The 23,215-nt window shown below is 46.0% G+C and overlaps 1 protein-coding gene and 1 pseudogene across 11 annotated transcripts; both read left to right on the plus strand.

The window, feature by feature from the left end:
* The first annotated feature begins 109 nt into the window (after positions 1–109).
* Positions 110–23,215, plus strand: AFMID (arylformamidase). 11 transcript variants are annotated; one of them, XM_044938620.1, is made up of 13 exons: positions 110–232; positions 2,069–2,159; positions 3,168–3,248; positions 14,410–14,514; positions 14,596–14,644; positions 15,919–16,004; positions 16,100–16,172; positions 16,361–16,458; positions 16,710–16,788; positions 16,898–17,039; positions 17,258–17,362; positions 17,549–17,611; positions 22,212–23,215. In XM_044938620.1, the coding sequence occupies exons 1-13, from the start codon at positions 146–148 to the stop codon at positions 22,242–22,244; spliced, it is 1,092 nt and encodes a 363-aa protein (XP_044794555.1). In that variant the 5' UTR covers positions 110–145; the 3' UTR covers positions 22,245–23,215. The 11 variants fall into 11 exon arrangements, with proteins under 11 accessions (XP_044794555.1, XP_044794557.1, XP_025135392.2 ...); XM_044938622.1 differs by having other exon boundaries at positions 3,168–3,218; XM_025279607.2 differs by lacking the exon at positions 3,168–3,248 and adding an exon at positions 9,615–9,761.
* LOC123332524 lies at positions 9,768–13,880 on the plus strand (annotated as a pseudogene).

Genomic DNA, 23,215 nt, shown 5'->3' on the forward strand with positions numbered 1-23,215 from the left:
TGTCCCCGGAAGGTGGGCGTGGCTCCTCCGGGGTGGGACCTGGTTTGTCACCAGAGAGGTGGGCGTAGTTCATCAGGGGCGGGGCCTGGTGGGAGCCCTGCCCACCTTCTATAAAAAGGTTGGGTCGCGCGCGCATACGTAGTATATGTGCGTCTGGTGGTACAAAGCGGGGATGGACGTCTCCGGTGGAAATCACAGGCACGAGGCTCCCTGGAAGAGGATGTCTAAAGAGGTAGGAGAATCACAGGGAGAGAGGCTGGGGCTGAGGAGTGTAGCTCAGACATTACATGAGAGTTAAGAGAAAAGTTTAGAATCATTCCTGTGGGGGCTGTTGGTACTGTGTAGCAGGTCCCCAAAGCTTTAGCACTGGTATTTATTTTACTTCTCTCCACAGACAGGCTTTTGCTAGCCTGATTTTAAGGGTAGAATATGGAAGCCCTGACTATGTTAATATTTATAAATATTAACCCCAGAGGAGGTTGGGGCCGAAGTTCCTAACCTTAATCTGAGGTTATGCAATGTGCAGAGAATGTGCCAGACCTGAAGGAAGCAGAAAGGCTGGTATTACTGCAGGATGGTCGTGAGGGTTAGAAACCTCATGTGTGGGGCGCAGTTCTTGATCCGCTAGCCTCCTGTGTTCCCCCTTTGCCTGGCAAGGAAATAAAGCCACTCTTTCTCTCTCCTTCATTAAAAAAGAAAGAAACCACATATGCAAAACACTCCTTATGATTATCATTCAATTTCCTGACTACTTTTCCTGCATTTTAAGCAGCAGTTCTTTCTCAGATCATGGACACATCTAAGAACGTGATGACAGTTATGGATACTGCCCCCAAGAGATTCCATCCTCTGTGTGTGCATGTGTGTCTCTCTGTCTCTCTCTTGTCTTTCTCTTTTCTCACACAAACCCCTACAATATGAGAGCACTCTCAGAACCCATTGCATTACCATTCTTATAAGTAAATAATAGCAATAAGGACGATGATAGCAATCACAGAGTGTGCCAGGTACGGCTGCAAACATCCTATGGCCACAGACGGTACAGACCCAAACACCACTGGCCAAGAGCCCTGTTCAGTGGGACGAGGAGGAAACCCACATCTGAGTGCTTAGCTTTACTTCATGTACATGCCTTATAGCTTTCAGCCTCACCAGGCTAACCATGCTGAAAGCTATAGGATATGGACATGAAGTGAAGTACTGTTGTTTTGCTCATTATACAGATGACGGAACTGACTGTAAGAAAGTCGCCCAGGGTAAAAGAGCCCGCAAGTGTTGAAGCTTGGATGGCACCTAGCCCATCTGACTGTAGAGCCTAAGACCTTTCCATGAGGCCACCCTTTCTTCAAATTTCCCAGTCCAGCCTTTGCCTATTTTTTGTTTGCTTTCTTTATTTGTTTTGTGGTGGTGGTTGTGTGTCTGAGTGCTTTCTCCAAAACCTGGTTCCTTACTACTTTCTGATTAAGTCTGAACGTCTTAGCTTGACATCCAAGACTCACTCTCCACCCTCCAGCCCCGCTTCCTCTGTGTTTCAGCAATTGAGGCTGGTCAGTATTTCCAATCATCTGACCTTTGATTCCTTCCTCTTCACCTCTGGGCCACTGATTCTGCTGATTCAGTCAGCTTCATGTCCTGTCAGGGAAGATCAACTTCACGTCACTGTCTCTGCAATGACCACCCCAGCTCTCTGGCTTCCTGTGATCTTAGCTGCTGTAGAAGTGGTGCCCATGGCGGCATTCACTGGGACACCTTTATGGGTCCTCATTTCCCTTCAAGGCTGTTCTGCTGGTTAAAGGCAAGGCACTGCCCTCACTGCAAGTGTCTGACAGCACTTGCAATCTTGTTTCTGTTGTATCTGAAACATCTAGTTAATTAGTGGGGGGACAGTGGGGCCTGGGTTGCCAGGCTGGAGGCTGGAGGAGCTTGAAGGAAGCTAAGGGCATCTATGAGAGATATCAGGGAAGGGGCTTCTCCAGGCAGAGAAGAGCATCCAGGCACGTGGAGGGGTGGGGGCAGGGTCTGCGTGGAGGTCAGAGGTCTTACGGAACCTTGTGTCTATGTCCCGTAGGAGCTGGATAACCAGTACTCCCCCAGCAGATGGGTCGTCAGACTGGGAGCAGAGGAGGCCATGAGGACCTATTCACAGATAGGAAACGAAGGTACTGGGAGACCTCTCTGTGGCCGCTTTGGGTGGACTTTAGCATGTGGCAGTGGTTCAAGATGCTGGGGCAGGGAGGAGGAGCCTCATAGCCCCAGCCTCTCCGGACAGTTCCCAAAGTCCAGGCATCTCATCTGCTTGGGAAGCCCTGGCTGCAGGACTGCCAGGGGGAGGGAGGCTCAGAGACTGTGCTCCACATCCCTGCCTGATCAGCCAACCAGCCAGCTATGCCCAGGCCTTAAGGCTACAGTGGCCCAGGGAAGTAGAGTGAAAAAAGGAAGGTCTCCCACTCAGATGCCAAAAGTGGAATGTTGTTGCTATTTACGAAATCAAAGAAGCTTTTTTTTTTTTTTTTTTTTTTTATGAAATCAGGGCTTGGGAATCTGTAAGCTAGTGAAGTCTCAAGGTTGATTCCCATCCCAGTCCTGGGTCTCCAGACTGTGTGCTGCCACCTTTTGAGCTGGGCCGGGCAAGCAAGTTCCAAAGGGAATGTGTGGGTGAGGAACCAGCCAGCCCCTCCTGCAAGTCGGAAAATTGGAGGTTGGCAAAGGCACTTTGTTCCAGCAGGCCAGATGGAGCTCCCGGGATTGATGTTCTCTACACCGAGATAACCCAGCTGGAGGGACAGGCTAGTGGGGGGTTATTCCAGCACATTTCAGCACCTTCCCTCTCCTGATAGGGCTGGAGCTGTGTCCTGGGCTCTCCAGAGTTCCCTACCATGCCTAGCTCTGCACCAAATATGTCTCTATAGACTCAGTATATATTTGAGTGCGCAGTGACACCTATGTGAGCAGGTAGCAAACCTGTTTGTCTACTGTAATTGTCTTGAGGGAAAAAAGAGCTGACCCTTTAGAGAAAGGAAGTCTCTCATAAGAAGCAAGGGCTAAGAAGAGACTCTGAGACTCCCGAAGTAAGCCCTCGGAGACTGTGTTTAGCCAACCCTCCCGAGAAGCCCTGTGGACAGCTTTACATTCACATCCCACCTCCCTTCCTGTTTTCGATGCTCCAGGTGGCCTAGAGGTGCCGCCAGTGCATCTGCCCCATTTCACTGGTGAAGAAGGTGAGTGTGATGATGGGGCATTCAGGCCAGGTGAGTGAGAAGAGCCGTGCATGCAAGGGTTGGAGCCTGTCTCTGTTGGAAATGTTGATATTTTGTTCATCATCGACTTCTTTGGCATAAATTTTGATTTTAAAAAATACTACATTTTACATATTATCTGTCTTTGTATTGGTCAGCTCAGGTTGCATAACAAAATGCCATGGGCTGGGTGGCTTAAACAATAGGAATCTCTTTCGCCCAGGGCTGGAGGCTGAGAAGTCCAAGGTCAAGGTGCCAGCCTCTTCCCCCTGCATCCTCACATGGCAGAAAGAAGAGAAAGAAATGCTCACCTTTCTTCTTATAAAGCCACTAATCCCACCACAAGGGCTCCATCCTCATGACCTCAGCTAAACCTAACTACCTCCCAAAGGCACCACCACAATGTTGTTGTTGTTCAGGCACTGACTCTTTGGGACTCTGTGGACTGCAGCTTGCCAGGCTCCTCTATCCGTGGGATTTCCCAGGAAAGAATACTGGAGTGGGTTATCGTGCCCTCCTCCAGGGGATCTTCCCAACTCAGGGATGGAACCCAGGTCTCCCGTATTGCAGGTGGATTCTTTACCATCTGAGCCACCAGGGAAGCCCATCTGCTACCCTAGTCCCTCCTAAATCCACCTAGTCATTAGGCTGGCCATCTGAGTTTGCAAATTGTCATTATCCAGAGGAAAACAAAAAATCCCCATATCCTTATGACAAAAAATGGCTTTGCAAGTTGTAGCTGGATGGGTATTGAAATTAGGATCCTGTCCTCCCATGGATTATCTTGCTGATAATACATTTCAAAGAGATAGCTCCCAAGGACTCCCCTGGTAGTCCGGTGGTTATGACTTCATCCTCCAATTCAGGGGGTGCATGTTTGATCCCTGGTCAGGGAGCCCACATGCCTCACAGTCAAAAAACAAAAACAGAAAATAGAAACAGTATTGTAAAAAATTCAATAAAAAACTTTAAAAATGGTCCATATCAATAAAAACCCAAAGGGCTCCCAGGTCTTTGAGAAAAACATTCCTAAGTTGTAAAACTGGCAAGAGAATCATTTAGCTTTAAAAAATATTTACATGCATTCCCAAAGAGGTAGAGAAAGGATTTATGATGATGTCTCCTAAAAATAAATTCTCCAAGAAAAGGGAGGGAGGTAAACTCTCTTTTCCTTTTTTGCACCAGGAAGGACATGGTTTTTCTTTTGATCTACTCCATCCTAACATCTTCCACCAGTAACTTGCGGTGGGCACTGTTCTCTTCCAATGAGTAGGTCATGTTTATTCTCCCCCAAGACCTGGCCTCTCCCAGGCTAGGTGAACACGGGAACAGAGGGAAGTTGGAAGAACTGTGTCCTCTACCAGTAGCTATTAAATTTGTTTAACTAAGACTCTCAGTAAAAATGTTTTAGAAGGCGTGGCGACGGAAAGAGATTACGACACTGAGAGATGCAGAAGAGCAGGGTTTATCCAGCTCCGGTGTGGGCTCAGGGGAATCGCCTCCAGTGTCTGAGCCCCCAGGCTTTGTTCTGGGTATCTTTTATATGGCGTGGGCTTCCGGGTCCTAGTGACTTTCCAGCCTGCGCAGTTTGGTTGAAGCCATGAGCAGGCCGGTTCACAGAAGCAGAGGTGGTGAGCATCAATAAGCAGGCCACTTTCCAGAAGTGGAAGCAGGGAGCATAGCAGTAAATTTCAGTTCAGTTCAGTCTCTCAGTCGACTCTTTTCGACCCCATGGACTGCAGCATGCCAGGCCTCCCTGTCCATCACCAACCCCCGGAGTTGACTCAAACTCATGTCCATTGAGTCGGTGATGCCATCCAACCATCTCATCCTCTGTTGTCCCCTTCTCCTGCCTTCAATCTTTCCCAGCATCAGGGTCTTTTCAAATGAGTTGCAGTAAACTTAAGCAACTATTTTAGTTTCTTTTTTTTTTCCTCTTCAAAAATACATTGTTCAGTTCAGTTCAGTTCAGTCGCTCAGTCGTGTCTGACTCTATGCGACCCCATGAATCGCAGCACTCCAGGCCTCCCTGTCCATCACCAACTCCCGGAGTTCACTCAGACTAATGTCCATCGAGTCGGTGATGCCATCCAGCCATCTCATTCTCTGTTGTCCCCTTCTCCTCCTGCCCCCAATCCCTCCCAGCATCAGAGTCTTTTCCAATGAGTCAACTCTTCACATGAGGTGGCCAAAGTATTGGAGTTTCAGCTTCAGCATCAGTCCTTCCAACGAACACCCAGGACTGATCTCCTTTAGAATGGACTGGTTGAATCTCCTTGCAGTCCAAAGGACTCTCAACAGTCTTCTCCAACACCACAGTTCAAAAGCATCAATTCTTCAGCGCTCAGCTTTTTTCACAGTCCAACTCTCACATCCATACATGACCACTGGAAAAACCATAGCCTTGACTAGACGGACCTTTGTTGGCAAAGTAATGTCTCTGCTTTTGAATATGCTATCTAGGTTGGTCATAACCTTCCTTCCAAGGAGTAATTTCATGGCTGCAATCACCATCTGCAGTGATTTTGGAGCCCCAAAAAATAAAGTCTGACACTGTTTCCACTGTTTCCCCATCTATTTCCCATGAAATGATGGGACCAGATGCCATGATCTTAGTTTTCTGAATGTTGAGCTTTAAGCCAACTTTTTCACTCTCCTCCTTCACTTTCATCAGGAGGCTTTTGAGTTCCTCTTCACTTTCTGCCATAAGGGTGGTGTCATCTGCATATCTGAGGTTATTGATATTTCTCCCAGCAATCTTGATTCCAGCTTGTGCTTCTTCCAGCCCAGCGTTTCTCATTGTACAAGAAACTAATTTCAAAAATATATTGTACAAGAAACTAAATAAGGTGTGTGTGTAACCAGGCTGGGGGCACATTTCCAAACTCCCTGTCCCTCAAGCCACGCCTCGCCCTAGGAGAGCCAATCACCAGCGAGGTGGGTGGGGGCCTCGTGATTGACAGCTCCTGCAACTGACAGCCTCTCCGAGGGATCCTCCTACTTTTTAAGGTTGAGTTGGCTCTTTTTCCTTTCCCAGATAAAACCAAAGGGCCCACTTTTAACTGTGATAGGGTACACCTAACTTAAAATGTACCATTTTAACCATTTTACAGTGTACAAGTCAGCGGCATTCAGTACATTCACGTTGTTGTACCACTATTTCCTCTGTGTGGTTCCAAAACATTTTTCATCACTCTGAAAGGATACCTCCCTACCCGTTAGGCAGGCCCTGGCAACAAATGACTGCTTTCTATCTCTATGGATTTTCCTATTCTGGATGTTTCCTATAAATGGAATCCTACAAGATGTGATCTTTTGTGTCTGGCCGCTTTCCCTTAGCACAAGGTTTTGTAGGTCTGTCCTTGTTATAGCCTGCCCGGGCTTCATTCCTATTTATGGACGAATAATTTTCCGTTGTGTGGATGGACCACGTTTTGTTTATCCATTCATCCGCTGATGGACATTTGGGCTATTTCCCCCTTTTGGCGAGTGTGAAAAGTGCGGCTGTGAACATTCACGTACAAGTTGTTTGAAAGCCCAAATTTCTTAGTCCTGATTTCAATAGAAACAGCCATTCTGCCAAACTACATATATTAATATATAAATGTTTACCGACACCTGCGTCATGGGCCAGTAGCAAACACTCTGGGGCACTCATTGTTCACAGACCACATTGTAATAGCCCCGCCCTGCACTGTCTGAGGCTGGCCATTTTTAGGCAACAATTGTTTTCTGATTACAAAAGGAGCATTTGCTTACTGAAAAGGATTTTGGAAAATAAAACCATCAATAATTCTGCCACCCATTGTTCACATTGTAATGCGGTTTCTTCTAGTCTCTTTTTATTTTCTCCTGGAAGAAAGCGTTCTGTATTAATAGGGTGCAATCCTGGTTTGTTGTGGGGGTTTTGTGTTTTGTTTTGTTTTTTTTTTGGCTGAGCTGCAGGGCTTGCAGAATCTTAGTTACCTGACCAAGAATTTCACCGCCATGGCGGTGAAATCTACAAGTCCTAACCAATGGACCACAAGGTAGCTCCCTGCAATCTTTTTTTTTTTTTTTTTTTTGTAGTATGAACAGTGTTAAAAATTCTTTCTAGAAAAGATAGAAAATACTATGTGTAAAATAGATAAGCAACAAGGATATATTATTGTACAGCAGAGGGAAATATAGCCATTATTTTGTAATAACTTTAAATGGACTATAATCTATAAACTGTTGAATCACTGTGTCATATACCTGAAACTAATGTAATGTAATAAGTCAACAATAGTTCAGTTAAAAAATTCTAACCCCAAATAATTGAAAATAAGTACTCAAATACATGTACACACATGTTCATAGCAGCATTATTCGCAATTGCCAAAAGGTGGGAAAAGTTCAAATTTATCCGCAGATGACTGGATAAACAAAGTGTGATATGTCCGTGCAATGGAATTATTTTGGGCACAAGAAAGGAATGAACTACTGATGCATACTAGAACACGATGGACCCTGAAACACCGTGCTCACTGAAAGAAGGAAGGCACAAAAGGTCACATTTATATGTATGATTATTATTTATATGTACGATTCCATTTATGTGAAGCATCCAGAACAGGGCAATCTGTAGAGACACAAAGCTGTGATTACAGGGGCTGCTTAATGGGTATCCCTCTGAGATGAAAAAAAATGTTTTGTTGTTTTAGTCGCTAAGTCATGTCTGACTCTTTGTGACCCTATGGACTGTAGTCCACCAGGCTCCTCTGTCCATAGGATTTCTCAGGCAAGAATACTGGAGAGGGTTGCCAGTTTCTTCTCCAGGGAATCTTCTGGACCCAGGGATTGAACTCGCATCTCCTGCATTGGCAGGCAGATTCTTTTACCACTGAGCCACCAGGGAACCCCTGAAAAAAATGTTCAGGAACTAGATAGAGGTGATGGTTGCAAAGCATTGTGAATGTGCTAAGTGCCACTGAATCGTTCACTTTTTTCTTTTTAATAACACCATCAATTTTGACTTGTTCACTTTAAAATGGTTGGGACTTCTTTGGCACTCCAGTGGTTAAGATCACAGGCTTCCACTGCAGGGGCCTCAGTTTGACCCCTGGTTGAGGAACTAAGATCCCATATGTGGAGAATCAGAAGGAAAATCGCTTTTTCTCTGACTTTGAACTAAACATGACTGAACCCCAGAAACCCCCCTACCCCACAACCTCCCAGAGCTTCTCCAGCTTGTCCACTGGTCCTGCCAGATACTCCCTCCCTATTTGTTTTCACAGACAGACTTAAAAATCCTGTATTCGACTATTCTTCCCTCCCTCCCACCCACCCCAACCCCCAGAAGCCACTGATCTTTTCACTGTTCCATTGTTTTACTTCTCCCAGAATAGTTGGAATCACAGTGTGCAGTCTTTTCAGATCTGGCTCATTTTTATAGAACATGTTCCTACCTGACAGTTATAACTGCTTGTCCCCCTCTTTAAGGGGTAAGCCACACATGATTGGGATATTTTTTTTTCCTATTTTATCACTGCAAAATTCCAAAATGGGCACAAGATCGCTGCTTATATAAATATTTGTTTTCTAAGTGAATTAAAAGACTGAGAGGGAATAGTTCTGAAGCTAGATGAGGGGACTAACCTGATGGTCATGTGGTTAAGGCGCCATGCTTCTAACGCAGGGGGCGCAGGTTCAATCCCTGGTCAGGGAACTAAGATCTCACATACTGTGTGACCAGGCTAAAAAAAAAAAAGAGTGTACAGAAAATAAATAAATAAAAATAGAGCATAACTTAAAAAAAAAAGAAGGCTGGTGGACCCTAACCACTTCTTAAATTGCTCCCACAGCACCTGATAAACTCTTGATCTTCAGCTTTCTGACACCGTCTGACAGGTCTCCCCGCCCCACACCTGCATTAGTCTCTAGGGATTCTGGCCCCTGCCTCTCCTAATTGCTCTCACACAGTGCTCAGTTGGGTCTGGAGATGGGCAATTTCTCTCTGTCAGAGCTGTGACACTTTGGACTGTAAGCAATAGAAAATGAATTTTTGCTTTCTCAAAAAAGGAAGTTTGTAATTGGGTTTATCCTGGAGCGTCTTGTTGAAGCCCCCCTGTGTCCCTGCCTGTAGATGCAGCACCTGGAGGGCTGGCAGTATTCAGGCTCTGGGGGGAGACAGTGAGTCACCCTAGTCTCTGTCCCTGCACCCAGCTGCCTGCCATCAACCCATCACGCCACCTCCTGGAGAGAGGCAGTTTCTCTGTGTCAGGCTCAGTTGGGTTTTTTAATATCAGAGGGAGACTTTTTTTAATGCGTGACAACGAATCTTGACAGCTGCTTGGTTTTAATTGCTCTTCTACTTAGAGCTTACGTTTCATTATCTTTTTCTTCGTTTTGGCACAGCATAAATCTCGTGGGTCCACGTGTACTTCCAGAACTCTTGTGTTAATTAAATCGCACCCCTTTGCTGAGCCTGCGGTATGAGGAGTTTGTCCAGAACAAACACCTTCACACCTGAAGGGAAGGTGGTTGGCAGACCTCTCAGGGAAGGTGAGCAGAGGAGCTCTGGGGCTTTTGGGAGGGAGTGTGGGGCTGTCATGGACTGAAAAATTCATGTGTTGAAGGGACTTCCCTGGAGGTCCAGTGGTTAAGACTCCAAGCTTCCACTGAAGGGGCAGGGGTTCGACTCCTGGTTGGGGAACTAAGATATGCTACACAGCACAACCAAAGAAAAGAAAAGGAGAAAAAACTGTCTTCCCTTAGAATAATTACTTGGGACTTCCCTGGTGGTTAAGAATCTGCCTTCCAATACAGGCAACGCGGGTTCGCTCCTGGTCGGAGAACTAAGGTCCCTGTGCCGAGGAGCAACTAAGCCTGAGTGCTGCAACTGAGACCTGATGCAGCCAAATAAATAAATAAATATTTAAAAAATAATAATTATTATTATTAAAAAACTCACACGTTGAAGTCCTAGCTCCTAGTGGGGCTGTGTTTAGAGAGGGGGCCTCTAAGGAAGAAAAAAGTTAAATGAGGTCAGAAGGATGGAGTCCTGATCCAGTAGGATTGTTTGAAGAGACACAGAGGGTTCGTCTCCCTAGAGAGAGGGAGAGCTGCTCCCAAACCCAAAGAAGCCACGGGAGCCCCCAGCCAGAAAGCCCTCTGCCATCCCGGGGAGGACCCTCGCCAGACACCTCCCCTGCCAGCACCTTGATCCTCCCTTCCAGGGTCCAGAACTTCGAGAAATAAATGTCTTGTTGTCGAAGCCCCTGGGTGTATGTATGACATTTTGTTAGGGCAGCCCCAGCAATGGACAGGAACCTCAGATCAATGGGATGTGATGCAATTTACACCTGGCTCACACCTGCAGGGCTGCAGGGAGCCCTGGTGAAAACGGGGGAGAGGTGAGGGGGATCCAGGGTGGTCTCAGTGGGCGCAGGGAGAAAATTCAGGATTCAGGATAAACAGAGAGGAAGCCAAGAGACTTTCCTGATGATCTGGTGAGGTTTGCTTTGGCCTAAAAACTGGCACAACCAGTTAAATAAATTAAGGTGCAGCCATAGGACGGAATAGCAAGTTACCTATTTATTAAAAAAGAAAGAAAAGAATGAGGAAGCTGTCTATGTACTGATTAGGAAAGCTCTCCAAGAAATATTAAGTGAAACAGGCAGAAATGCATTTCATATGCTGCCATTTGGATTTAGGGGAGAGAGATTCCATATCCATATGAATAATGACAGTCACCTTGTCAGGGGTATTTCATGGAAATGGCTGCTGTATATTTTTATAAGCGGATTATTATTTTTTCAAAAGAAAAAGTAAGTAATGGCATCTCACTTAATGCTCAGATAGCTCATAACTTTCACAGGTACCTGCCCGTCAACTTTTCAACACAGTTTACAAAATATGATGACATTCTTAAAAGACATTTCAAGTTAGGGCTTCCCTGGTGGTCCAGTGATTAAGAATCCGCCTCGCTCTTTCCCTTTGGCACCCCATTTAAGATCTTAGTCTCACCATGGGTTGCCGCCCCACCCGGTGTTACTGGTATTGTCAGAACAAACTGAACCCAAAGTCTGACTTCTGCCAAGGTGTCCCTGATGCTAAGATCTGCATCTTTGACCTGGAGCAGAAGAAGGCAAAAGTGGATGGGCTCCTACTCCATGGCCACACGGTGTCAGACGAGTGTGAGCAACTCTCCTCCAAAGCCCTGGAGGCTGCCCGGATTTGTGCCAACAAGTCCATGGTGAAAACAGGGCAAAGATGGTTTTCACATCCAAGTGGGGCGCCACCCCTTCCATGTCATCCGCATCAACAACATGTATCCATCCTCACCAAGCTGCAGAACAAGGAGCATGTGACTGAGGCCCTGTGCAGGGCCAGGTTCAAGTTCCCTGGCCACCAGAAGTGGGAATTTGCCAAGTTTAATTTGGATAAATTTGAAACATGTAAGCAGAGTAACAGTTCATGCCAGATGGCTGTGGGGTCAACACAGCCTGATAGTGTTCCCTTGGACAAATGGTGGGCCCTGCACCGATGAGAGCCTTGGCGTTGTCTCTTCTTTACTCACGTCCACCAATAAATCCTACTTTTGTGTCAAAGCAAACAAACAAAAAAAGGATCCACCTTGCAATGCCGGGGACACCAGTTCGATCCCTGGTCCTGGAACATCCCACATGCCACGAAGCAACTAAGCCCAAGGACCAGAACTACTTAGGCCACACACCAAAACTGCTGAAGCCCTTGCATCTAGAGCCTGTGGTCTGCAACAGGAGAAGCCACGGCCCATGCACCGCAGTGAAGGATCTAGAGATCCCTGCCGCATCTAGAGAAAGCCTGTGTGCAGCAAAGAAGGCCCAGCACAGCCAAAAATAAAACAAATAAAAAATATTTTTAAAAATACATTTCAAATTATTATCATAAATGCAATGCCAAATAATAAATAAAAATAAATATTAAAAAACATATCATTAAAAAGCAACATAAAAATAAAAGGTTTATTGTCTTTGCTCTTATATTTAAAGCTGTAGTCTATCTGGAACTGATCTGATATGGTATGAGATAGGGATCGAAAAACTTTTTTTTCCCATTCAATTGACCCAACACTGTGTATTGAAATATTTATTCATTGCATAACTTGTGGGATCTTCATTCCAGACCAGGGATTGAACTCGAGCTGTCGGCAGTGAAAGCACAGAGTCCTAACCATTGGACTGCCGGGAATTCCCTACACTATTTTCCTTTAAATGGTTTTGATGTACCCGGTTCTGTTGTACAGAGGTGGGCAAAGCAAAGCCCTTGTTGTCACAGAGCTTATGGTCTAGTGAGGGTGACAGCAAATAAAAATATATGAAGGATGGATGAATGCTGAGGTCAAAAGTAAAGGAGAGAAAGGGGATATACCATAATGGATTTGGCCAGTTTTCTGTTGCAGGTCCCTTGGGCTGTGTCTAAAATGTTTTAGTGTCATAAATAGCATTAGTGTGAGCATCTTTAAAGCAAGTCTTTAAAAATATTTCTGATTACTTCCTTATAATAATGGATGGATAAGGTCTTATGCATCAAGGAATATGATTTTCTTGGGCTTCGGTACATATCTCCAAGTTGGCCCACAGGAAGAACTTACCAGTTTACACTCCCCGGTGCCCAGTGGTGGCGGGAGCTGAGCTGCCCGGGTTTCAGTGATGAAAGTGGGGCCTCTGGGGGACATTGAAAGTCCATGAACATAGAGAGTCCCTTCCTCTTCATGAAAGTGGGGCCCAGCTGGCTGCTCGCCTCTCAAAAGCCAATAAAGAGGCCAGGTTGGTGGAAATGAAAATTTGCTTTATTTTGGATGCCAGCAACTCAGCAGGCGAGGGTGAGGCAGACACCTGTTCAAATGCTGACTTGCCCCCTGACAATCAGGGGGCAAGAGCTTTTATAGACAGAGGGAGGGAGCTACAGGCAGAAACAGCACAGTCAGCTCTGACAGTCATCTTGAAATTGGTCACCAGCGGTCTGACCAGCATCATCTTGATTGTTTTAGGTACAGTTAATCTTCAGTTCCACAGTCGGTTTGTTTCCATTTCTCTGAGGCCAGTTCTTACAATTATGGCAGATTGCATTGTCTGGCTATAGTCTAGTCATCTTGTAGTTAAATTTTTCCACATGGTGCGGGCTTTATCTATAAGACAGCTCACAGGATATGGCTCAGAATATAATCTATAGCCCTTGAGAAGGAACTAAAAGTCCTTGCCTATGTTTTATGACATTATTATTATTATTTGGTCTTCTTTGACTGTTTTCCTTCGTTTCTGCATTTTCTCACTTCTCTGATTAAACTTATTCTTTGGCTAATGTTCCACAGACAAAAGGCAGCAGATGACATGGGGGACAAGGACCATAGAGTCCTGCTCTGTTTCACTCCCACCTCTACACCTTCGCCTTTGATATTTAATTTATTTACAGTTCCTTTCCTCCTTTCTCTCAACCCCAGTCCTAAGCCAATTTTCACATCACTCTGACCTCTGCCATCATGGCACTCAATTATATATTCATAGTGTTTTATAGTACTTTTGCCTGGAAAATCCCATGGGCGGAGGAGCCTGGTAGGCTGCAGTCCATGGGGTCGCTAAGAGTCGGACATGACTGAGCGACTTCACTTTCATGTTTCACTTTCATGCATTGGAGAAGGAAATGGCAACCCACTCCAGTGTTCTTGCCTGGAGAATCCCAGGAACGGCGGAGCCTGGTGGGCTGGCGTCTGTGGGGTCGCACAGAGTCGGACACGACTGAAGTGACTTAGCAGCAGCAGTGTTTTATTATCTATTTGTTTCAAGTGATTTTATATCTTAGTTTCTAGAAGATTATTTTTTCAAATACTTGGACAAGTTTATACTTCCAGGAGCATGTAGCCAAGGGTAACACTCATAATAAACATGTAATAGAGTAGAGGTAGAAATTATGCCGGTCGACTGCCAGCTCACCAGAGACAGACATCGGAGATAGTACTGCCTCCACTCAGATGGGCCAGTCTGATGTCTTTTTAACTACGGATCTGGGGGAATGCTTCAGACCCCAGGCCCAATTACCATATGAATTTGGGGAAGCACTGACCTCTGGAGCCAACTGGTCAACCCAAAGGGGCTTTCAGCAAAATAATAACAGAATGTGCTGCTGCCTGAAGTTGTGCTGACAGTGACTTGTCCATTTCCGGAGACAGCCACCAAGAGGGCCCGGGCCACCGGGAGGAGCCTGCTCGATGTCCCCTACGGAGACGGCGACGGAGAGAAATTGGACATCTACCTTCCCGAGGCAGTATCTGAAGGTAACTGGGGGCTGGTGGTTGCCCTCAGATCTCAGCTGGGAGCCCTGCCTTGGCCCACACGCCCTTTGTTTTGTCCTACAGCTATGCCTTTCCTGGTGTTTTTTCATGGAGGATACTGGCAGAGCGGAAGGTGAGCCAGGGAATGTGGATGAATGGAGAAAAGAGGGGATTCATCTTTGCCTGGCCTCTTCCTTTCCTGGGACTGCTGCAACAACTTACTAGAAACGTGGGGGCTTCCTAGGACAGAAATGTCTTCTCTCACAGTCCTGGAGGCCAGGAGTCTGAAATCAAGGTGTGGGCAGGGCTGCGCTCCCTCCGAAGGCTCCAGCTTCTGGGGGCTCCAAGCTTTTCTCACCTTGTGGCTGCATCACTTCAAACTGAGCTTTGATCTTCACATGGTCTTTGTGTGCCTCCATCTCCATCCTTCCTCTCATTTCTGTTACAACATCACCAGTTATTGGGTTTAGGGCCCATCCTAAATCCAGGATGATCCCATCTCAAGATTCTTAATTATGTCTGCATTGTGTGCATGCTCAGTTGCTTCAGTCGTATCTGACTCTTTGTGACCCTATGGACTGTAGCCCACCAGGCTGCTCTGTTCATGGGGTTCTCCAGGCAAGAATACTGGAGTGGGATGCCATGTCCTTCCCCAGGGGATCTTCCTGACCCAGGGATTGAACCCACATCTCCTGAGTCTCCTGCATTGCAGGTGGAGTCTTTACCCACTGAACCACCTGGGAAGCCCTTATCTGCATACACCCTATTGCAAATAAGGTCACATTTGCAGGTACCAGGGTTTAGGATTTGGACATGTCTTTTGAGGAAGGACACTGTTGAACCCACTATATTCAGTGAAAAGCATGTTCAGTCTACTCTCCAATCATGGAGAACCACAGTGACTAACCATCCCATTTTGCTCAGAACTGAGTGGTTTCCCGGGGGTTGGGGCCTTTAGCAGTAAAAAAAGAGAGAGTCCCAGGCAAACTGGGATTGGCCCCAGTGGGTACCCTAAGATAAGCAGAGGGGTATTTGAGATTTTCACAGACACTGTTGCTTATTATAGGATCTACTGCCCTTTGACCACAGCATTTTAATGTTGCACTTATTGCATTTTTACCCTTTGCCTTGTGAGGCTCCCTGCATGTCTGATCTTCAGTTCTCAGAAACAGCATCTGAAGAGAAAGAACATAATTATCTCTATTTTACAGAGGAAGAAACCAGGCTTAGAGATTAAATATAGTCTCTAGGGTACCACAGCTAGCATGTGATGTGGTAAGGGCAGAGCCTCACTTCTTCCCTTACCGCCCTGGGTCAGAGAGGGGCAGGGCTCTGGGTGGACCAGATACTGAAGCAGTCTAGTGGCCAAGTGGCCTCCAGTTGTTATGTCTTTGTCTCCTTCTGCAGCAAAGACACATCAGCCTTCATGGTCAACCCACTGACAGCACAGGGAGTGGCCGTGGTGATAGTGGCTTATGACATTGCCCCCAAAGGTAATGAGGGTGGTCTCGCAGGTACAAGGGCCATTGGGATTTGGAGGGGAGAGAGCCCCTGATGGAGCCTGACACAGCTCCTGCCCTCTGCACAGGCACCCTGGACCAGATGGTAGACCAGGTGACCCAGAGCATCGTGTTTGTCCAGAAGCAGTATCCAGGCAACCAGTGGGTATCACTGCAAATTTTCCTTTTGTCAGACTGGGTGGGAGGACAGTGGATCCATCTCCTTGGATGCAGCCCAGCCATCCCTTCTGGCTTTGGAGCAGAAGGCAAATGGGACCCCCCCTCGATACTTGGCTGCTGCTTTGACTACACTGAAGGCAAACCCCGCTCTCTGCTCTGACCCACTGAAGGGGAATTTACCTGTGTGGACACTCTGCTGGGGCCCACCTCGCTGCCATGATGCTCCTGGCCGACTGGACCAAGCATGGAGTCACGCCCAACCTCAAAGGTTTCCACGGGGAATGAGTCTCACTAGGCAGCCTTCACCCTGCCCTGATGGGCCTGAGGGTCTATACCAGTTGCTTGAAATCTCAACAGCTGTGAGTGGCTTGACCTGGGGGCTTTGGGCCCAGGGAGCAGGGCCTGCTTTGCTTCTTCTCTGCCCCTTCCCTTGTCTTGCCCCTCTGGCCCTGGAGGCAGGTTGGCCCCATCTTGCCCCATCCAGCAGCCTGGCTCAGTGACTGTTCTTTACCTTCACAGGCTTCTTCCTGCTGAGTGGGGTCTACGACCTGGAGCCCATCATGCACACCTCTGAGAATGCCCCCCTCCTCCCAGCCCTGTAAGTCACTTGTCCCCTCATCCCCCTCAGCTGGCCTGCAGCCAGTGAGGAGGGCCAGGGGTGCAGCAAATGCTTTCCTCTGTCCTGACCACACCTACCCCCACACCAGGGAGGATGCTCAGAGGAACAGCCCGCTGTGGCAGCTGGAGACGGCCCCCACCCAGCCCGCGGATCCAGCCTGCCGCATCCTGGTGACTGTGGGCCAACACGACAGCCCGGAATTCCACCGACAGTCCAGGGAGTTTTATCAGGTACCCCAGGCACCCCTCTTTTGGCTCGAGGTTGAGGGTCGTCCAATCTTATTATCTTCCTGTTTATTTCACCCAAATGGACCCTATGATACCAGTCATTTCTTCAACAAATACTTAGTGAGCACCTGGTAAGCAGGTGTGAGAGCCCTTCTCCAGCTCCACACGCCCTCCCTGCCAACTAGCCTCGTGTTTCTTCTTCCCTCATTTCTCTTACACAGACATTGTGCCAAGGAGGGTGGAAAGCCTCCTTTGAAGAGCTCCATGATATGGACCACTTTGAAATCCTTTGGAACCTAACCCAGGAGGACTACGTGCTCACCCAGGTAGGGTGCATCCCTTCACTGTGACAGAATGTGTCTTGCCACAGCCCTTACATGTGAGGCAGGGTGGGCAGGCAGAGGGTACAGGGAGTCCCTTGCTGGTTCTTTGGCATCCTGGCATCCAGGGGACCTGACGATAAGGATGGAGGGCCACTCTTGCTTCCTGAACTTCACCTCCCTCTGAAACAGCCCCAGGTGATCTGCAGAGGCTGGTCCTGGGCACACCAATGGGATCTTCATGGGGCCAGGCAGGTATGAAAAGTATTAGCCTGCTTGTGTGTGAGCACAGACGCAACGGCAGCTCCATGGGGATAGGCTGGATGGATTTGACCACATGAATGTTTAGTACAAATTTAATATGGTGAACCCTTTTAAAAGTGTAAGGATAATAATAAAAAAAAGTCTAAGGATAAAAAGGAACCCTCCTACACTGTTGATGGAATGTAAACTGGTGCAGCCACTATGGAGAACCGCATGGAGGTTCCTTAAAAAACTAAAATTAGAGTTACCCTATGATCCAGCAATGCAACAGTTCCGCTCCTGATTTATGTCCAGGACTGGAATTTTTGTTTTGTTCAGAAAAGACAAAAACTCTAATTCGAAAAGATACATGCACCCCAGTGTTCATAGAAGCACTATTTAAAATAGCTTAAATGTCCACCCATAGATGAATGGATAAAGAAGATGTGTTTTATACAAATGCACACAAACACTGGAATTTTACTCAGCCATAAAAGGAATGATATAATGCCTTTTGCAGCAATATAAATGGACCTAGAGATTATTATACTAAGTGAGGTCAAAGACACATATGATTTCACTTATATGTGGAATCTTAAAAAACAATACAGGTGAATTTATTCACAAGACCAAAATAACTCACAGACAAGAAAGCAAACTTACAGTTACCAAAAGGGAAGGAGGGGGATAAATTAGGAATTTGGAATTAACACACATGTAAAATAAACAGCAAGGACCTACTACCATATAGTAGAGGGAACTATAGCAGAGGGAACTATATTCAGTATTTTGTAATAACCTATAAAGGAAAAGAACTTGAAAAAGAATATATATATATATATATATATATATATAAAACTTAATCACTTTGCTATATACCTGAAACATTGTAAATCACCTATACTTCAATTTAAAAAATTATTTAAAAAAAATCAAAGGATAGATTGGGGAAAATATTTTCCATGGACCCAGAAAATATAGTTACTACTTTCTCTTTTCTTTTTCTCAGAAAGTGGGTACCTGATTAGCTGTACTTTTTTTTAATATTTACTTTTTCCCTCCAGTTTTATTGAGTTAAAATTGACACACAGAGCTGTATAAGTTTAAGGTGTACAGCATAGTGATTTGACTTACAAACATCATGAAATGAACCATGGTAGTTTAGTGAACATCTACCATCTCATAGATACAAAAGAAAAGAAAAGAAAAAGAAAAATTTTCCCTTGTAATGAGAATTCTTAGGATTTATTCTGTTAACAGCTTTCATATATAACATACAGCAGTGTTAATTAAATTTATCACACTGTACATCATATCCCTAGTGCTTATCTGTCTTATAATTTATCTTATAACTGAAAGTTTGTACCCTTCACCACCTTCCTCCAATTCCCCCTCCCTCCAGCCCTGATTAGCTGCCACCGCAATAGGACTTTGATAGCATTCAGAGTTTTGGTTTTGTTTGGTTCGGTTTGGCTGCTTCGGGATCTTAGTTCCCCAACCAGTGATTGAACCCTGGCCCTCCGAAGTGAAAGTCCAGGATCCTAACCACTGGACTGCCAGAGAACTCCCTATAGCGTTCCATTTTAATTAACATAGTTAATATCCTTACCACACAAAGAGCACTTTCAAATCAGTTGCGGTTTAGTTGCCAAGTCACGTCCAGCTCTTTTGCAACCCCGTAAACTGTAGCCCACTGGGCTTCTCTGTCTATGGGATTTCCCAGGCAAAAATACTGAAGTGGGTGGCCATTTTCCTTCTCCAGGAGATCTTCCCTACCCAGGAATCGAACCCATGTCTCCTGCATTAGCAGGTGGATTCTTTACCACTGAGCCAGCAGGGAAGTCCTTCAAATCAATAAAATGGTTCTTTTTCTTTTTTTAACTGGAATTAGGTGATTTGCAGTAGTATGTGTACCATAGTGATACAATATTTCTATATAGCTTATTCTCCATTGAAAGTTATAAAAATTGGCTATATTCCATGCAGTGTACAATATAACCTTGTAGCTTATTTATTTTATATGTAGTAGTTTGTACCTCTTACTAAGTGTAATAAGAGCAGGTCTTATTCCTCTTTAAGAACAGAAATAAATAGAAAAAATGGACAAAGAATTAGTGATAATTAAAAAATAAATAAAGATGGCCAGTAGACATGTGGAAGATTAAAATGCACTGTTGATCATAGGGCTTCCCTGGTGGCTCAGCTGGTAAAGAATCCACCTGCAAAGCGGGAGACCTGGGTTCAATCCCTGGGTTGGAAAGATCCCCTGGAGAAGGAAAAGGCTACCCGCTCCAGTATTCTGGCCTGGAGAATTCCATGGACTGTATAGTCCACAGGGTTGCAAAGAGTCGGACACAACTGAGCGACTTTCACTTTCACTTCACGTTGATCATAGAAATGTGACTGAAAATGAGCCCTCTCCCACCTCTCAATGGAAATGTTCTAGTATAATTATGTCCAGTGCTGCTGAGAATGTGGTGAAGTGGGGGAGGCTTCCTTCGTCCTTCTGGTGAAAACACATGTCAACTTGATGTTTCTGGGGTACAGCTTGGCAAAATGGATGCAAGTCTGCTGACCCAGTAATTCTGATGCTTGGAATTTGTTTTCAGGATAATCAGAGAAACACTGAAAGATAGTCTTTACAGCTTTATTAATGTTCAAAACTTGGAAACAACCTAAATATCTAATGAGGTTAATTTCTGATATAATCAGGTAATAGATTGAAGTTTGTGAAAATTTCTTAGGATATATTAAACTGATTCAAAAGTAAGAGCAAAAACACAAAAAATAACTAACCTAGCATCTCCCTAGTTTTATGATACTTATACAGCCAGACCCTTCAGTTCAGTTCAGTCACTCAGTCATGTCCAACTCTTTGCCACCCCATGAATCACAGCACGCCAGGCATTCTGTCCATCACCATCTCCCGGAGTTCACTCAAACTCACGTCCATCAAGTTGGTGATGCCATCCAGCCATCTCATCCTCTGTCGTCCCCTTTTCCTCCAACTCCCGGAATTCACTCAAACTAACGTCCATCGAGTTGGTGATGCCATCCAGCCATCTCATTCTCTGTCATCCCCTTCTCCTTCTGCCCCCAATCCCTCCCAACATCAGAGTCTTTTCCAATGAGTCAACTCTTCGCATGAGGTGGCCAAAGTACTGGAGTTTCAGCTTTAGCAACATTCCTTCCAAAGAACACCCAGGACTGATCTCCTTCATAATGGACCGGTTGGATCTCCTTGCAGTCCAAGGGACTCTCAAGAGTCTTCTCCAACACCACAGTTCAAAAGCATCAGTTCTTCGGCGCTCAGCCTTCTTCATAGTCCAACTCTCGCATCCATACATGACCACTGGAAAAACCATAGCCTTGACTAGACAGACCTTTGTTGGCAAAGTAATGTCTCTGCTTTTCAATATGCTATCTAGGTTGGTCATAACTTTCCTTCCAAGGAGTAAGCGTCTTTTAATTTCATGGTTGCAGTCACCATCTGCAGTGATTTTGGAGCCCTTAGAGGCATGTATATGCATCCGAAAAAACCATTTACCAGTGGTATCGCAAGTGCTTTTAAAAAAAATTTGATTTCCCTATTTTCTACTGTGAACATGTGTTACTTTTTAAAATGAATACTCCTTGTTTAATTAATTTAATTATTTATTTTGCCATGCTATGTAGCATGTGGAATCTTAGTTCCCCAGCCAGGGATCAAACACCATGCTCCCTGCATTGGAAGCATGGAGTCTGAGCCACTGGACCACCAGGGACACATCCCTTGTATTACTTTTTTAACTGAGGAAAAAAACAAGCATTCATAAATGTGTATACACATGTGCTTGGATGGGTCTGACTAGGGGATCTTCCAAACCCGGGATCTTCCAAACCCAGTGACCCAGCACGCAATGCCTGCATTGGCAGGCAGGTTGTTTAACACTGAGCCACCTTAGCCATAAATGACATCTGTTTTTTAAAAACCTAATAAATATTTTAGATTTGGGAAGCCATATGGTCTCTGACAAAACTACCCAACTCTTGCCATTGCTACTCAAAAGCTGCCTCCTGGGCTTCCCTGGTGGCTCAGTGGTAGGAAATCTGCCTGCCAATGCAGGAGACTTAGGAGATCCAGGTTGGATCCCTGGGTTAGGAAGATCCCCTGGAGGAGGAAATGCCAACCCGCTCCAGTATTCTTGACTGGAGAATCCCATGGAGGAGCCTGGCGGGCTACAGTCCACAGGGTCGCAAAGGGTCAGACACAACTGAAGCGACTTAACACACACATGCTCCAATAAAACTATTTATGGATGCAGAAATTTGAATGTTATGTAATTTTTACATGTCACAAAAAATATCCTTGTTTCAATTCTTTTCCCCAACCGTTTAAAAATGTCAAGCCATTCTTAGCTCATGGTTCATACAGGAACAGGCAGCGAGCCGGAGGGAAGTGTATGTTTGGTTCATGGAAACATTTCAAATGAGAGATGGAAAGGAGCTCATTTAAGTTACATTTCTGTGACCACAAAGGCAGCCTGTTTCTTTAATCAAATTCCTTCCCAAGAGATCCTCCCAAGAGCCTCTCCAACTCCAGAGCTATTGTATTTTTTCCTTCCTGCTGCAGATTATTTTGAAAACAATCTTCCAGGAGTCCTGATGACACCTGAACCCTGCCACCGCCCGCGTGTATCCCGACTGGGAAGCTTTTCCGGGAGCCCCCCTGCTTCCCTCTCCCGCTGGCCTCAGCTCTACCCGACCCAGGAGCGCCTCTGTTTGTTCACTCGCCCCCCTACCCCACCCCCCGGCCAGAGTCAATTCTTCATGCTGCTCTGAACCTGAATACAAATCTCCATGGCCCTCCCCCCGCCTGGATCAGGTGGGCTCCAGGGAAGGTCTGGCCCAGGTCCATGCCGTGTGTGTCGCCCAGAGCCACCCCTCTGGCTGAGAAGGTGAAGCAGAAATGACAACTTGCAACCAGCACTAAGAGAAGGAGCTTTCTAAACCAGTTTTTGTTCCTTTTTTTGTTTCTGTTTTGCCAAACCACATGGCATGTGGGATCTCAGTCCCCAGACCAGGGATTGAACCACAAAAGCCCCTGCACTGGGAGTGTAGAGTCTTAACCACTGGACCGCCCAGTGGTTAAGGGAAGTCCCTGTCCCTTTTATTTATTTATTTTGCTCCACTTTTTCATGTCTGCTTGGTCCTGGGCTCCACCTGACGTCTGGCTTCATCCCAGAAAGCCCTGGGATGTTATCTTTGGAACTAACACTTTGAGCAGATTAGCCCTTGTGGCTCAGTGGTAAAGAATCTGCCTGCCAATGCAGGAGACGTGGGTTTGATCCCTGATCCAGGAAGATCCCACATGCTGTGGAAAAGCTAAGCCCGTGCGCCACAGCTATCGAGCCCGTGCTCTGGAGCCCGGGAGCCACCGCTGCTGGGCTCATGTGCTGCAGCTCCTGAAGCCTGCACAGTGTAGAGCCTGTGCTCCACAAGAGGCCACTGCACTGAGAGGCCCTCCTGCCCCAGCTGGAGAGTAGCCCCTGCTTCCCACCACTCGAGAAAAGCCCGCACTGCCATGAAGACCCAGCAGAGCCAAAAATAAATAAATAAATAAAATAAAAACCCAAA

This window comes from Bubalus bubalis, chromosome 3 (assembly GCF_019923935.1).
Source record: "Bubalus bubalis isolate 160015118507 breed Murrah chromosome 3, NDDB_SH_1, whole genome shotgun sequence".
Taxonomy (NCBI): domain Eukaryota; kingdom Metazoa; phylum Chordata; class Mammalia; order Artiodactyla; family Bovidae; genus Bubalus; species Bubalus bubalis.